General features: G+C 42.1%; 1 protein-coding gene across 8 annotated transcripts in view; it reads right to left on the bottom strand.

Annotated features, from left to right (window-relative positions):
• enox2 (ecto-NOX disulfide-thiol exchanger 2) overlaps positions 1-15,022 on the bottom strand; it is a 187,275-nt gene that overhangs the window by 79,110 nt on the left and 93,143 nt on the right. For all 8 annotated transcript variants that reach the window (XR_011190298.1, XR_011190299.1, XM_069193814.1 and 5 more), the window contains one exon: positions 1,046-1,189. Coding sequence is in view for 6 of the 8 variants with exons in the window: in XM_069193814.1 (XP_069049915.1) it covers positions 1,046-1,189 (144 nt within the window). In the remaining 2 variants the exon portion in view is untranslated. The remainder of the gene's footprint in view (positions 1-1,045; positions 1,190-15,022) is intronic.

Below are 15,022 nucleotides of genomic sequence, written 5' to 3'. Positions count from 1 at the left end.
GCTCTTGATGCTGCATAAGACTGAATGATAACCTTTGTGACTGGCGGCCTTTTGCTTATTCCCGTTGTGCAAACATCTTTGTGTTTAAAGATTCCGAACAATAAAAGCCAAATAAACAGAAGCAGTGTTTCTTCCTGTGATTTCTAAATTCAAATTAGGAGCACTAATGTTTTTTGCCATGAAATGACCTAAAATAACCTGGAAAGTGGAGGTGCAAGCTCTGTATGATGGTACAGGGTTATGAATGTTCAACATACAGTACATTTCGAAAGGGCATGAATCATTCAAAGGCTGTAAGGTTCATTATTTAACACTCGCAATGTTAATGATGGCCGCTTAATGTCAATCAGCATGACAGCACTGAAAATGAGACAGCCCAACTCTTATTCTTCAAGAGAGTCTTTTTTCTCTTCCCTTTATAATACAATTAACTAGAAATTAATTCTTTAATTATTATTTTCAGCTAGTTAATTCAATGCACGCATTAGCAAAAATAACTTCTGACAATGAGGCGGAATGAATTTATGCATGGCATATTAGTCTCCCATCTGTAGGTCATCTGCAGTTAATAGGCTAAAAAGCCATTTTTTATGTGTTGCTTGACACTGACGGTAAGAGGTTGTGAAGGAGGGAGGAGGTTGTTAGGGAAAATAATACAGGCACGTGCCTCTGTCACCTGCCTATAATGTTCCTCTGCAGTGTCTGAGAGCAGATAAGAGTTTTAATGCCTATAATGTACTGTAGCTAGACAGACACCTCCAGCAACCACCTCATAGAGGAACTCCACTATTAATATCATTAGAAATACTGGGACCAGAGTGCCGTTTACAACTGCTTAAACAACTTTAGCTCTGATTTTGGCAAGTTAGACGCAGAACATGTCTCAACAACATGCACATGAGTAGTATGTTCATGTGGTGTGCACAGATATAGTATCCGGGGAGTGACAAACTGTAATGGAGGCATTCAGAGATACAGGCAGACACACAGGAAGACACGTGCGGCCCTGTGACCCTGCTCTAAACACAGCCTTTTCTGCTCTTACCTGGGGGCAGGCTGGGCCTCTTTCTCTTCTTGCTGTTTTCTGCTCCGTTCTCTAACGGGCAATCTGTCACTAGAGGCCCACTGGAGTTGGTGAACTGCAAAGGCTCATTGTTGGAGGCTGGGTCAAAGGAAAGTGGGTTCAGGCCTATAAACAAAAAAAGAAAGCAAAATAATTAACAAGTTTCATTGATTTGGTTGTATTTTCTTGATTCCCCCCTTAACTAAAAAAAAACAAAGCACTCAAAAAATTAAGAGCTCATAAAAAATATACTTTAGAAATAAGGTGTGAAATAAACCCTTTGAGGCCCATCCTTTATTCTTTCCGTGCATGTCTCATGGTTGGAAATACGCTTGAAAGCAAACTATAGGCAGCCTTGAGAATAAGAGAATTTCTATTGAGCTCTTAAGAATTCATTGGTTTCACTAATATTGCTGAACATGCTGCTGAGAAAAGCACAAAGAAAGGATTATTAATTTAAAGGCTTCTATTAGTTATTAACCCTCACACATCGCTAATAGAATTCTATTATCTAAATTGACTGTGAGGGCTTAGATGGTGTAAATGGGTGAGACTGTCAGACTACTCTTGGCACACAATCAATTTCCAAAACTGTTATTTCTTTTCAGATTTTAAACTCCTTCAAGAACACATAACAGTGAAGGGAATGCTATACAATTAATTCAGAAAATAACACATGGAAATTGAGAAAAACGATAAAATGAAATGTATTGTTTTTCTGAACCAGCTTTAACAGCTTTTCATAAATAAGTACATTGCCCACCCATCCATCACAAGAACCCAGTTCCTTCCCGGTCAGGGCTGCAATCCCATGAGCACTGGATACATGGTAGGTCTCCATCCTGGATGGGTCACCAGTCCAGCACAAATAAGTACATTATCTACCAAATAAAACTTAAGCTGTCAGAGATTCATCCCCTGCACCTCATTCTCCTGAGTAAGATGACAGGACAATCAAGTTGTAAAGTGTCACAGGAGTCTTTCAGTTCCCCTTCTGCAAAGGTTAGCTGAGTTCTCGTCGGAGGTGTCAGATTCCCTCGCTGCTACGAAATCAAATGTTGTGCAGTGAAGCTTAACACCACATCGCCAGGCAGTGGCAGGAGGAGAGAAGTGGATGAGGGTGAGCTCCTCACCCCAGTGAGGGTGATGAAGATGACTGGGGCTCTATCATTAACAAGAGGATAAATAATTACAACCAATCAACTGAAACTAATTAGCAAGTTCTCAGATTTTTGTGTTCGGTACTGCTTTAGCCTTCTTTATCAACTGGATGGGATTTTGTGCACGGGCGGATAAAGAACAAACGTGTTGAAACACAGGGGAGACTTTGCAGTCTGACTGGTTGATGACACCTGGTCGGAGTCCCAGTGCAGAGACCTTGAAAGAGCTCGGGGAGACTCTCACTTCACTGCAGCCTCTTGCTGCTTCTGCTCCTATTTGCTCTCTAAAAGCTCCTCTCTCTCACAGATACACACACACACACGCCCAGGAACCCGCTCTCCGGCAGCTGCCAAGGGCACGGGAGTCACACGTTAAAATAAAAGCCAAGGTTAATCAAAACAATTTGAACGCTAGCAAAATAAACTAGGAATAAAACATTTTAAAAACATACTTAAGTATGGTTAATCGTAAAGGAAAAGTATGATAAAATATAGATTCTGTTCATGTTTCCATGGTCTTCCCATCACTACACCATTTTAAATAAACCATTTAAATGATTTGTGGAAATAAACTACAGTAAGTTTAGTAAAGATAAATTGCAAACACAAAATCCGTGTCAGAAAGAGGCGTGACAATGAACTCATCGCCTCCAGACACACGAGCTGACCGAGTCCAGATATCGCCGACTGCCACGCCCACCTGCTCCCACACCAGACCAGCCTCATGCACTTATGGATGCAAGGAGCCACGTTCTGCCGAACATTTTTCTTTCTCGCTCCCTGGACTGGCAACTCCTTAATGTGTTTACGGGTGGAGCTCGAATAGTGCAATTTGCTCTTGTGTTTCTCTGATTCCCCTTGATGACAGTGAGGTTTTGGGGAGAAAGCAGCTTAAGTGAGTTCATTTTCAAAGTGCTCTCTTACTGCCATATAAACAAATAAATGTCTTCCTGCCATTTATTTTGTGCTCCAATGCTCTTAGACATTTTTATTTTGTTTTTTGCTTCTTCCCTCTCTCCAAGCCAGGCTTCATTATTTTCTGCAGAGGCCTATGTGATACTGTTTCACCACCCCGTCTCCTAGGAAGAATTAACAGTTGTGGAAGAGTGAGCTTGGCCAACACAGACCTGTTTCCGACAGTGAGGAGAAAAACAGATGCACAGTGAGAAATTACATTTTTCCTCAGCATTCTTTCAGCCCTACAGGGAGTTCTGATACAGTGAAAGTGATGATTGCAATTCTTGTCTTTATCTTTTTTTAGTGCCTAAATTAGAAGTCAGAAGTCCACACAGTCCCACTTATCTGAGCTGCTTAGGAACAGGTCTCATTTGTGCATCTTTAAAGTCCAACTAATTGCGCGGCACTTTTATAGCCAAGCCGATAAAACCAGTTACAGCATAGATGCATCCTTTGAGTCTCATACTCTCTGCCTGTAAGGAGGGTAAATTACATAATAGTGAAACTGGTTTCTTTGCTTTACCCCAGAACACAATAAGTGTTGCAAGTATTCAAATTGAGAAATATGTATTAACAGTCGGTCCCATGGACTAGTCCAGAAAAAGGGACCCGAATTCTGCAAACAGGGCACTCAAGTGTAAAAATTGGTGTGGGCATCTGGAACAAACTGTCCAGCCAAAGTGTTGAAACAGATTCTTTAAGAACCTTCAAAACATGGGCCAGGTTGCCTTTTCTCAGTTTGAACTCCTCTTGTATTCCCAGGACAAGAAGAATGCACTGCTCTTGCTGGACTGCGGCCGAACTAAATCAAACCACACCTTGTGCACAGACACACTCCCACATCCTCGCTCATCCTCGGCTGCTCAGTCATTCTCTCTCCACAGTGTGCTCTGCCCAGCGCCATCCATCTGCTCTCTGCCTGGCAGCCCCTCCGCTCCCTGATGACCTCTCAGGTATGAAAAATGGTTCAATTAATCTTGTAAACATACAGGCCTCGCTTGCTGTAAAACACTAATTTATACCAGCCTGTTTAATTAAGCTAGCTTTTTAGATGGATTCACTCATGTTGTCCTGAGGGAATTGGCTGTTTTATGACACATTTCACTCAATCCCATCAACACTCAGTGCCGTCTCTGTTCCCAGGGCAGGTATCCTGCTGGTGCACAGTGCTCACTGCTGCAAAGAGATACTGTCCAGTGATGTCAATTTATTCTTGCCAGCACCCTTGCTTTGAGTTGTGGGCTAAAGTTTAATTGGAATACGCAGCAATTCAAGTGTGTGGCTCTCAGCACACAATGCGGAAGCTGCACAGTGTGGAGCCTTGAGCTCTGAAGCAGGTCACACTGTCTCCGCTAGTTCAGTTCACATGGTATGGCTTAGAGCAGCTGTAACAAGTGACAAATGTTTTGTATAAATGGATAACATCTGGTCTGCTTTGTATCATACTGTATGTGTGTATGCATGTTGCAGAGGAAGCTGGATTAGTCTATGTACAAAATAAAGCATTGGGAAAGAAAATTTTGATTTCAGGCAGAGAAGGACTTTTGTCTGAAACATTGTATAATGTGTTTTTAATCATTTAAACCTGGAGTACATCACAGAGCCTTTATCAGTCTTATATATAAACTGTATATACACATAAAATAAAAAATGAAACACTAGAGCAATGGCATATGAAAACAAGAAAAGAAATGAGACACAGTACAGAGCCCGGTATACTGAAATGCTAAAACACCAAGCTCACAAAGCAGGAGGCATGAACACAGTGTTTGCTACAGCGTCTCTAGGAGCCTCACACACACCAGCATGTTCGTTATCTGAAGTCAACACGCAGAGGGGTGATAGCTGAACTGAGTGACTTAACAGGGGGCACATTTAAAGGACACAGAAAGTGGACAAGGGAAGGAGGAAGAGAGTAAAAGAAACAAATTTGAGAGCAAAGGACTCATGGAGAGAGAGGAATCACACACCCAGAGTCACAGAGAGCAGTGAAAGGGAGAAAAAGATATGAGAGTTGAGAAGGAGAGGCAGCAGGAGAAAACGAATGTGAGTGTGACAGTGAAAGACAAAAGATTAAGGCTAAAACACAGAAAGGGGTGGAGGGAGAGTCAGAGGGGATACAAGAGAGGGATGTGTATCCCACAGACTGTACAGCTGTCAGGACTACACAGCAGGGAATGTCAGACCACTGATAAGTGGGGGTGCCCTGAATGGCTTGACACCAATGTAAATAATATGGCAATACTATCAGCGCCACTCTGAAGGATCTGGTGCAATATGCAAGCTGTCAGAGCTGCACAGGACTCTGAATGCTAAAGGCTGGAGGCCAGATCTCTGCTTTCACGTCACCGGATTGAAAAGGAACACATTTTTCCCCCAGCAGGGGGCTGTTTAACTTGAATACCCCCTTGTTCCTTTTCTTTTCTAACAGGATCTCATTGATTGTCGGCAGTGAGAGTCACTGGCGATAAGGGCAACTAAACAATGTGTTGCAGCAGAAAAGCTTTGTGATTCTGCATGAAAACCTGCAACACAGGACAACAAGGCACAGCAGGGCTGGAATAAAGAAATATGAGTCAATAATAACAGCACCAGCAACAATAACAGAGAGCAATCTCTGCATTTCTCTGTGAGCACCCATTCATTCAGTTACTGAAATGAAGCAGCAAGGGAATCATCCTACTGTATACAGTAAACATTTTCTCTCCGTATGGCATGTCTCTTGGCTTTGTGCACCACTATTTACATTTCTAACTATAGAAACAGAAATCCTGTGTATGTTTTTGCTCATTTATAATGCCTCATTATTCACCTTAATGCACTGCATAATTCTGTTCCCTAGTCTGCACATCTATCCCAGGGCTTCAGTCCTCTCCTGATGTTTACTGCTAACTGTCTTACTTTATATCATGATACACGCCCAGAGTGGCACAATCGGCACCACACAAAGCTAAGGCATCAACACAAAGACACGATTCTTGCAGACAGATGGCACCAAAGCTGGAGCGAACACAGACAGAGTCACAGCCCGTGCTGAAGAAAGCCCGCTGGAAGCAGGCTGAAGAAAATGAAGAAAGGAGAGCAGAAGGAACAGTTCGGAGGGATGCCTTGATGAGCTCTTCAGTGGGCGCACATGGAGAAAGGCCTGGTTCCAGGGGAGGAGATCTAATCCTTTATTCTAACTGCTGAAATAATGATTTACAACCGTTGTTTAACTTGGTATTATAATGGTATTCTTCACTTCCAATTAGCCCCCTGACTGTAAAAACATCAAACTGAACTGAATTTCACAATATTGTTGAATACAATTGCTGAATCATTGCCACAGACAGATGCCGTGATTTCTGGGAGCACGGTGGAGTGTTTCCACAGGTTCCTGTGTGCTAAAACACAACTAAGGCAGCTGGAAGACCAGAGAGAGAACAGTGAAGAGAGAAGCTCTCAATTCGGCGAGCTCACACAAATTAATTTCCATTTAAAATTCTATCAATCACAAACTGCTCACTGCTTATTTCTGCAACTTTTCAAACCATTAAAGAATACCAAAGTAACAGAAGATAGTAAGAATTCCCAGAATGCCAGCCCTGAGCACAGTATAGCAGTGCATTTACAGTATTTTGAGATGTTTCAGCTTCACTTACTTTTAACACTGATGTTTTGTTTTCTATATACAGTATATAATCTGGTTTACGTCAGTGATATGGCCTCTGAAACCACATGAAAGCTATTTATTTTATTTTAAACATAACCAAGACGGAATCTATGTGACAGAGAGGAGGGACAGAGGATCATTAATCTTCACAGTGCATAAAAAACAACTTAACAGGGAGATTAAACAGAATTCGTCTGCCCAGGAAAAAAGACTACAATGTCACGCAGAATTAACACATCAATGGCACAATGAATTCAATTTAATTTTTTTAACTCCAGAACCAATGCTCCCTTCAAAGTCCCATTTCTTACCGCTAATGTTTTCATGAACAAACGCGCTGCAATAATGTGATGCATTAGCAGTGCTAATTGCAAGTGCAAGCCTTGAGATCTGGGGAACGTGTGAAGCCCTGTGTAACTTCAGACTGCTGCACTCTCAACAGCCAAGCAAACTTCATCTGAGACGTATTTGTTTGAATTATATCAGATGGCCAGGTCTGGGCTTAAGAACCCAGTCCATACCTTTGGGAAAAGCTTAACTGATTGAAATTAAGAATGGTTACAAAAGAAAGAGGCCCAGTCAGCTCATCCAGCCCCTTTGGTTTTCAGGTTCTTAATTGATCCCAGGATCTCATCCAGCCGTCTCCTTGGAAGAAGCCAGAATACTGGCTTTAGGAACATGGCTGGGCAGCTTCTGCACTGAAGCCTTAAATTAATGGAAAGATCAGGTAAGGATTTTATAAACAACTGTTGAAAAGTCTGCAGAGAAAAAAAATGATAAAGATTTCCATGAACAAACAAAATCGGTGTATAGAGAAAACCTGAGCTGAAGGCAGAACCAACTTGTAGTTGATTAATTGGCTTCTTTTACAGGCTTTTCTTTTGCATTTTAAAGCCACGGAATAGCAAGGACACCTACATCAGCTCAAATCATTAAACATCCATTCTCTTTCTCTGCTGCTTTTATAGCAGTATTGGGTCCAATCTGTGTGGCCTGACTCAGTTTCAGGAGAAAGAAAACACTTAGCCCAGGCTAATAATTAAAAGCCCTGAAGAAGGAGCTGGCAGACCTATAAAACCCTAATTCTGTTGTCCTGTTGTAAAGACTGTTTTACTGTTGTAAAGACTGTGGGTGGAGGCCTTCATCAATGAGCAGTAATGATCACGCTCAGGGCAGCGCCAGTTACACCTCAGCTGCTGGCCAATCAGCTAATCGATCACCCAACCTGCCCGTTCCACTGACAACACGATCAGGCAGAGTGTCTACACCACGTCCCATAATTAAACAGCACTCGCCTGATTATCGGAATGATATTAAATCCCACTTCACTGTCATTGCAGTGCTCAGCCTTAGCCCTGGCTATGTCACTTGGTGTTTTCTCTCTCCCCTTCGGCTCTGTTTCGTCTCCAGTAATCGACCCCGACCGCCCAATAGTATTTCTCCTCTCCAGTGCTTTGACTTCCTGCCTGTCGGCAATCCTACCTGAATTTCCGCTCTTGTCTTTCTTGCCTGCAGCGATCACAGCTGCGCACCTGCAGCTCTGCCACCTCTGCGCGGCTTCCTGGCTGCGCAGCCAGGACTCACTGGCTGCCTCAGCTGGTCTGCCTGCCTGCACGCCTCTGTCTCACACCACCTTTACTGAGCTCAGCAACATCCCTCTCCCGCACAGGGATCCGGTCTCCAACATGGGCCGCCACAGCCTTTCATGAACTAGAAGCTCATCCTGGGCTCCTACAACCACTTTCTTGTTCTGATGAGTGAAACACTGACTGCTTGTTCAGAATGAACAAGCCTTTTCGTAAAGAACAAGAGGTTACAAACAAGTAGAGGCCTTCTGCCCTATCTGCTATTTCTTGAATGAACCCAGGGCACTGGCTTCACCAGCACATCACATAACCCTTTGTATAAAGAAGTAACTCTTGTTTTCGGTTTTATTTGTGCTTTGCCATATTTTCCATTTGTCAATGTCTTTGTAGACCTCTTGTAGTCTTCTCTGTTTAAGACTAAACATGAAACCTCTGAACTGATTCCAGAGCAAAAATACTATTTTTGCAACACAGCAAACAGAATTGTACAATATCTCTTGACTTTTATATATATATACTAACATTCTGTTTTCTCTTTTTAACTTTTTCTTGGTTTCCCATAGAGTCAAAAAAATGTAAACAGTACATTATGTGTTTTTCAACATTTTTCATAAAAAGCTTTACAATCTGATAACCCCTCAATAAAATCATACTTAAATATTAGCAACGTTACTCTTTTTGTGCACAGTTAAAAAATCAAACCTTTTCATAATCAAGACCAGGCCACAGCATTATACTGAAGGGTCTCACCAGCTTTTCTGTTATTTATGCTATAAAGTTACCCTGCTCACTTCTAAACAGGAAATCTTAAGAGGCTCGGGGGGTATGAATGAACACAAGAGTTTGATTAGGGGATCAGACTTAGCTTATCCCTTGGCTGTTCACATTCGTACAAAAAATCGTTTTGGAAGTGACTTGTAACATTGACAAAGCTGACAAATGCCTCTCCCGTATTATAGACTATAATTTAAAAAAGAAGCAAGACGGATATGTTGTTTGAATTCAGTTACACCAAATGGACTAAAGGTTGTGGTGGATTTGTCTTGCTTTTGAAAATGTATCTTGCTATTTTCAGTTCTATCCTTTGTTGTAGAAAGGTAAACCTTTTTTCTCATCCTGAGTGCTATGCGCTGAAAGAATAATGTGTCTTATTTAACTTTATTGCTTACAACATTTAAGAATTCAGTGAACTACTTTTTGTGTATTTTAGGACAGGCCATAAAAGCCAGTTCGTTTTCTTTTTCTGCTGACCGAAGATCTGATTGGATAAAAAGTTTCAGATAATTACCCACGATATTGATTAATGAAGTGCTGCTAATCTTTATATACAGTAGACTGTAAATCTCATCGAGATCAATTCACTGCACCTGCTTTGCTTTTGTATGAAACTTTTTAAATCCCGTTTTCTTGTTCTTGAGAATCGCTGCCTGATAAAGATCAATGTAAGATCGAAATGTTGCACAGATGTGATTTTATACATCGGCAAGCCCTGCCACTTGTTCTGACCTCGCAAGATGTTATGGATATTCTTAGGATGTTCAATCCTGTTGTTTCTGCTCCTGCACTATAACACAGCTGTTATCCCAGACTATCCCAGCGGACGAGAGATTTCTCAACTAAAGAATCCTGATTTCTTAAAGCCCTCATTCCCAGGATTCCTTTTGATTGACCCCTTGATTTCCCTCAAAGCTTCTCAGTTTTTACAAACACTGTGCTTTTATTTTAATTACAAGAGTGTCTATTCTGGATTAGGAACATGAGAGCTGTATTAGTTTAATATGAGACTTAGTAATGGAGTTGGGCTCCTACAACCGCCTAGAATCTTGAACTCAAAAATTTTGGTTTCAATTTAGTGTTTAAAGACAGAATGTATTGTTCAGGTTTATCCTTGACCTACAAAGTCTTGATCAAAATGTTAGTTTATACATCCCATAAGGTTCAGCGTCACAGATGAAAGATTTAAAACATAGAGGATCATTATTACGATAATCCATGTACAGGTTGCCAGAGACCATTTTTAAACACCAACAGTTAATTCAAATATTTGCTTTCATTGAAGAGTAAATTTGCATAAGAACACTGATCAGCATTCGATAGCCACACTTGTTTTACACTCAAAATAAGGAAGTCAGAGTCAAAAACCATTCCCAAACAGAGTACAGTGTTAAGGTTTACAGCGCAGTATAATTCACAACAGTTCCTTGAACTTCCATAGCAATCTTCATGCCCTCATGGACTTTATAAAGCTAAGGTTATACAGTACTTAAAAGCACATCATGTGGACGAGCCCCTGATTTCTTTTCGGGAGAGTGTCACAGGGCTGTGCGGCACAGCGACAGATGACAGTAGACAGTAGGCTAACAGTGGGAACACACAATAAACCAGAACCAGCTGAGTGTAGGTCACACGTGAAAGAGGAAACAAATAACATATCGACTAGAAACGGTGGAGCCAAGCTACGTGAAGCCCCGAAAGAAGGCAGAAAGATTTAACAAATAACTCCAAATCTGACAGGAAGGCCAGTGCAAGGACTCCAAGGCAGCAGTGATGTAATAAAATAGGAGTAACCTAGTCGTGATTTTATCTGCTGATGTCTGAAAATGTGAGTGTCATTTAAGTGTAGTTCTACCTAGAGACTCCTGCAAGCAGGGTGTTGCAATAATCATACACACACCCTCCCAGAATATTGATGCCCCAAACTAAACACTTCCCACTTCGAAAGAAAAGTGCTAAAGTAGATAAGTAACAGGTAACTGCTACAGCTCCACACAGGATTATTTTTCTCAAAGGTCACAAAACATCGCAGTGGCGTTCCAGCTGGTGTTGACAGCTGGCACCTAAGTGTCCATGATCCAAAATTAGCTAAGAGGGAAATATATAGCACAAGTGCCTGCCAGCAGGGTGATGAAGCACAGTCATAGGACTAGAGGAAAGTGATAAATAAAACAGAAAATTAAATTCTAATGCAAAAGACGGTTAATCTCAGTCTCTAGTCATCAGCTACTGACATTTGTAAATGTGCACCGTGACAATATACACAGAGAGACGGGAGAAAAAATAAACAAATGTGCCTGACTGACCTCTTCTGCTCTTCATGACAGCAGAGTTATTTCAATTATCCAGAGAATTATAATGCGTCTATTAACTTAGCTTTGCACTCCCTGAGGTTAGAAATCCACCTGCAGTCTGAAAAACCCAGCTAATGCTGCCAAACACATGCGAGGTGACACTACTGACTGAGGAGCTTGTGTGTATGGCAGGGGGGCTTTTTGAGAAAATTCTTCTGTAACATGAATAAGGCTGCATTCATAACCAGCCCAGTTTCCAAAGGAAACAGACTGGTTCAGAAGTGGGCTTGTTTTGTATATCTTGGGCAGTTTGACCAAGAGGTTCTGTCTCAAACAGGCAGAGTATAGACCTCAGGAAAAAAAACACAACTCGCAAAATGATAGCGTGCCTTTACATCCACTGTACATTAAAAACAGGTTTAAACGCACAGAAGCCTTCGATGGCTTGAAACACAGCAGGGTTTGTCTTGACTGCATGAAAAGCGGCACAGCCAAAGCGTAGTGCTTCTCAATAGCCTGCAGTGTGCCTGGAACCCAGCTGCCCGAGGGAGCCAGATGAAAGCCACTGGAGTTCAGTGCTGCCTCTCTAACCAAGCCCCCAGTGATGTTACAGAGCTCTGTGTTCACGCTCTTGATGGCATCATTTTGAAATCTAGACTGAGAGGAATGGGCCTACTCCAACAGGGCCTGGGGAGGAAGTGACAAACAGATTTTTTTTCTTAACAAAAATAATCAACAGAGTTGCCCTGTAGCCCTTATTTAATGATGTGTGCAGGGCCCGCTTGACGTGCAGGAGGGTAAGACCAGAGACCGGGCCACCACTGACAGAGATGGTAATGAGGGGTGCAGCCTTCCACTTCTGTCTCTTTACTCATGTACTGTACAAGGGGGCCAGGCAAGGCAGCTGGGAGTCCACACACTTAGTGTTCATTTCCACCACCCTTCACATCACTGTTCAGGGAATAAACCTCCTGCTGCATGAGAAATCGTGATGGGTAATTTAGAAAAGAAAAGGTAAATCACTACCGACAGCAGCACTAATCGAAGACGGCGAACGAAAGCAGTCTGGTCTCTGCTATATCCCCTTCAAAGGGGTGTCATCATCAAGTCATTCACTGCTGGTTCTGACAGACATCTGTTTGTGCATGCTGTGCGCTTTTGTTGTTTTGTTCTTTTGATTGTTGATAAGTCAATTTTTTTTTTCGTTTTTTGAGACACTGAGATAATCAAAATACTCACATCTGAAAGGCCGCATCTGTAAGACTTGTCATCTCTGCTTAACAGACCAGCTGTTGAAGACTGTGGCTTTGTCACTGAAAGCCAGGAATGTCTGTCCGGGAATCAGTAGGCTGGCTGAGAGAGGCCAGCCTGCCTGCCCCAGGCTGAACACGTTCTGTGCACTTAGAAATCGGCCACATCTGGACTTGCAATGTGTCAGAAAATATGAGTAAAAAAAAAGGAAAACACAAAATGCGTTTGACATGTTTTTGAATGAAGATTTTCAGTTGCTGGCATTTAAGAAGGGGTTTCTGACACAAGCTCTTATACATCTGAGACTTGTGGAATGAACAGTATTTGAGATGAGGGAGCCACGTTAAATCTGATTGCTAGTGTTGTACCTCTGTGCCTTTGCTGCTGGTATGGCACTGGGGACAGCAGGCAAGATGCACTGTGCTGCACTGTCTGCGCACATGTTTCTTTCTGCCCACATCAAAGCAGATCATATCTTGAATGGCCAAGGAATTGTCACTCCCCTGAACACTGTTTGCAGGCGTCACATACGCATCCCTCCTGCAGCTGTGCATGTCAGCTCAGCGCCGGGAGGGCCTCTCCCAGAGGAGCGCTGAAGCGAGCTGCAAGGGCACAGACGTGAAGAGAGAAGGCAGGGGGCTGCGCACACTGGCAGTGTGGGACCTGGTGTGAAGGGAGACATACTGTAGGTCTGGAATAAAGAATACCAGTGACATGGGATAGAAAAGTCTAAATGAAAGAAAACACATCCTTTCTGATGTAAATTCCTTTCTCCATTCTCTAAAGCAGTAAATCAAGACAAACAAAGCAGACAGAACTACAGCAAATCTGCTGCAAACACAATTTAGAGATAAAAATCCATGGAACAGGACAGCCTCATTTTAAAATTCACCCCAATCTGTAAAGAAGGTGTACAAGTTATGCTCTGTGTTTTTCTTCCCAAATGCAATTATTGCAGTAATTAAAATTCTCCTAATCATGATCACTGGGACACTTTTCTGCACTGGCACAGGCTCATCCGTTCTCAGGACAGCACAGATGTCATGAGGGGCCGTGCCTGGCAGCACGCAGGCTGCTCAGACCTTACTGCCAGCTGTGTCTGCGGCTGCACGCACCCGTGTAAGTCCGAGGTTAAATGATAACATATTTCATGCAAAAATAATGTAATCAGTATTCATTATATCAGTGACAAGGAGAAAATTCTTCCTAATCCCTCTCTGTCATTCCAACAGCCCTCTGGGGATTTATTGAAGGTTAATTTATTTAAATCTCCCAACCACTCATTTCAATTCCATTAAACAAAACTAATGAATCTTTGGTTTGCACTCTAATCAGCTTACATTGTCAAAGTCCCCAGATCTCTCCAAGAACACAACATTTGTAGATTCAGGAGAGCTTTGACTGGTAAAATATCCCAGGAAAAGGTCACACCAATTCCTATACATATATATATATATTTGTGGGGTTTTTTAGAGACACAGGGATTCATTAAATCCCCAAACAGGAGTAAAAAGCAGTTTCACTGACCTACCCACTTGACACCAGGGCATCAGTGGACAGGCAAGGGTAAGGTGCACATGCTCCTGTGCCAGAATACACAGGGGACGCCACCTTTGCAGACCTCAGATCGATGTGCCTCACAGATAGATTCAAATCATGCAACAATGCTGCACATTTCTAAAAAAAGTTCACAGGTGTGCTCTGCATATCAGCATTTATATACCTAGAAAAAGGGCCTGATCTCACCATAATGGATTTTGATCCAAGCTAAAATTCTTAGTCTAAAGATTTGAACCAGAGAAGTCGTCATTGGAATAGCACGAACAGGGAATATAAAACAAAGTGCTCAAGCCCTACAGCTCCTACCTTCTTTTGAAGTGCTCAATAATGTCTTAGTCACGTTTTGTAGCCTTGTATCTTGCTGTGTGAACGTCAGTATATTCACTCAAGTGGCTTAAACACACACTCACAGCTTCTAAGCTGTATACTGAAGCTTCTTCAAAGCTTTTCTTGGAAATGTTAGGTAGTCAGGCAGTTTTCTAAGACACAACTGGGGGGGGGGGGTATCATATTCTGCTTTCCCTTTTTCTGCTTCACTAAATTACTGCTTAAGAATTTATGAAAGCGAGGAAGAGAGTTCAGACTTAAGGCTGAAGACTTATTGCACAAAAAACAGCCCAAAAATATTTAAAGACATGGAATCTGAGCACTCCTTTTTCTGTTGGATTTTGAAACACCATATTTAGACACGACTGGAGAAGAGTTTCAGCAGAAAACAAGGCTCT

Source organism: Lepisosteus oculatus, chromosome 8 (assembly GCF_040954835.1).
Source record: "Lepisosteus oculatus isolate fLepOcu1 chromosome 8, fLepOcu1.hap2, whole genome shotgun sequence".
In the NCBI taxonomy this organism is placed as follows: domain Eukaryota; kingdom Metazoa; phylum Chordata; class Actinopteri; order Semionotiformes; family Lepisosteidae; genus Lepisosteus; species Lepisosteus oculatus.
This window is presented reverse-complemented; position numbering and strand designations above follow the sequence as displayed.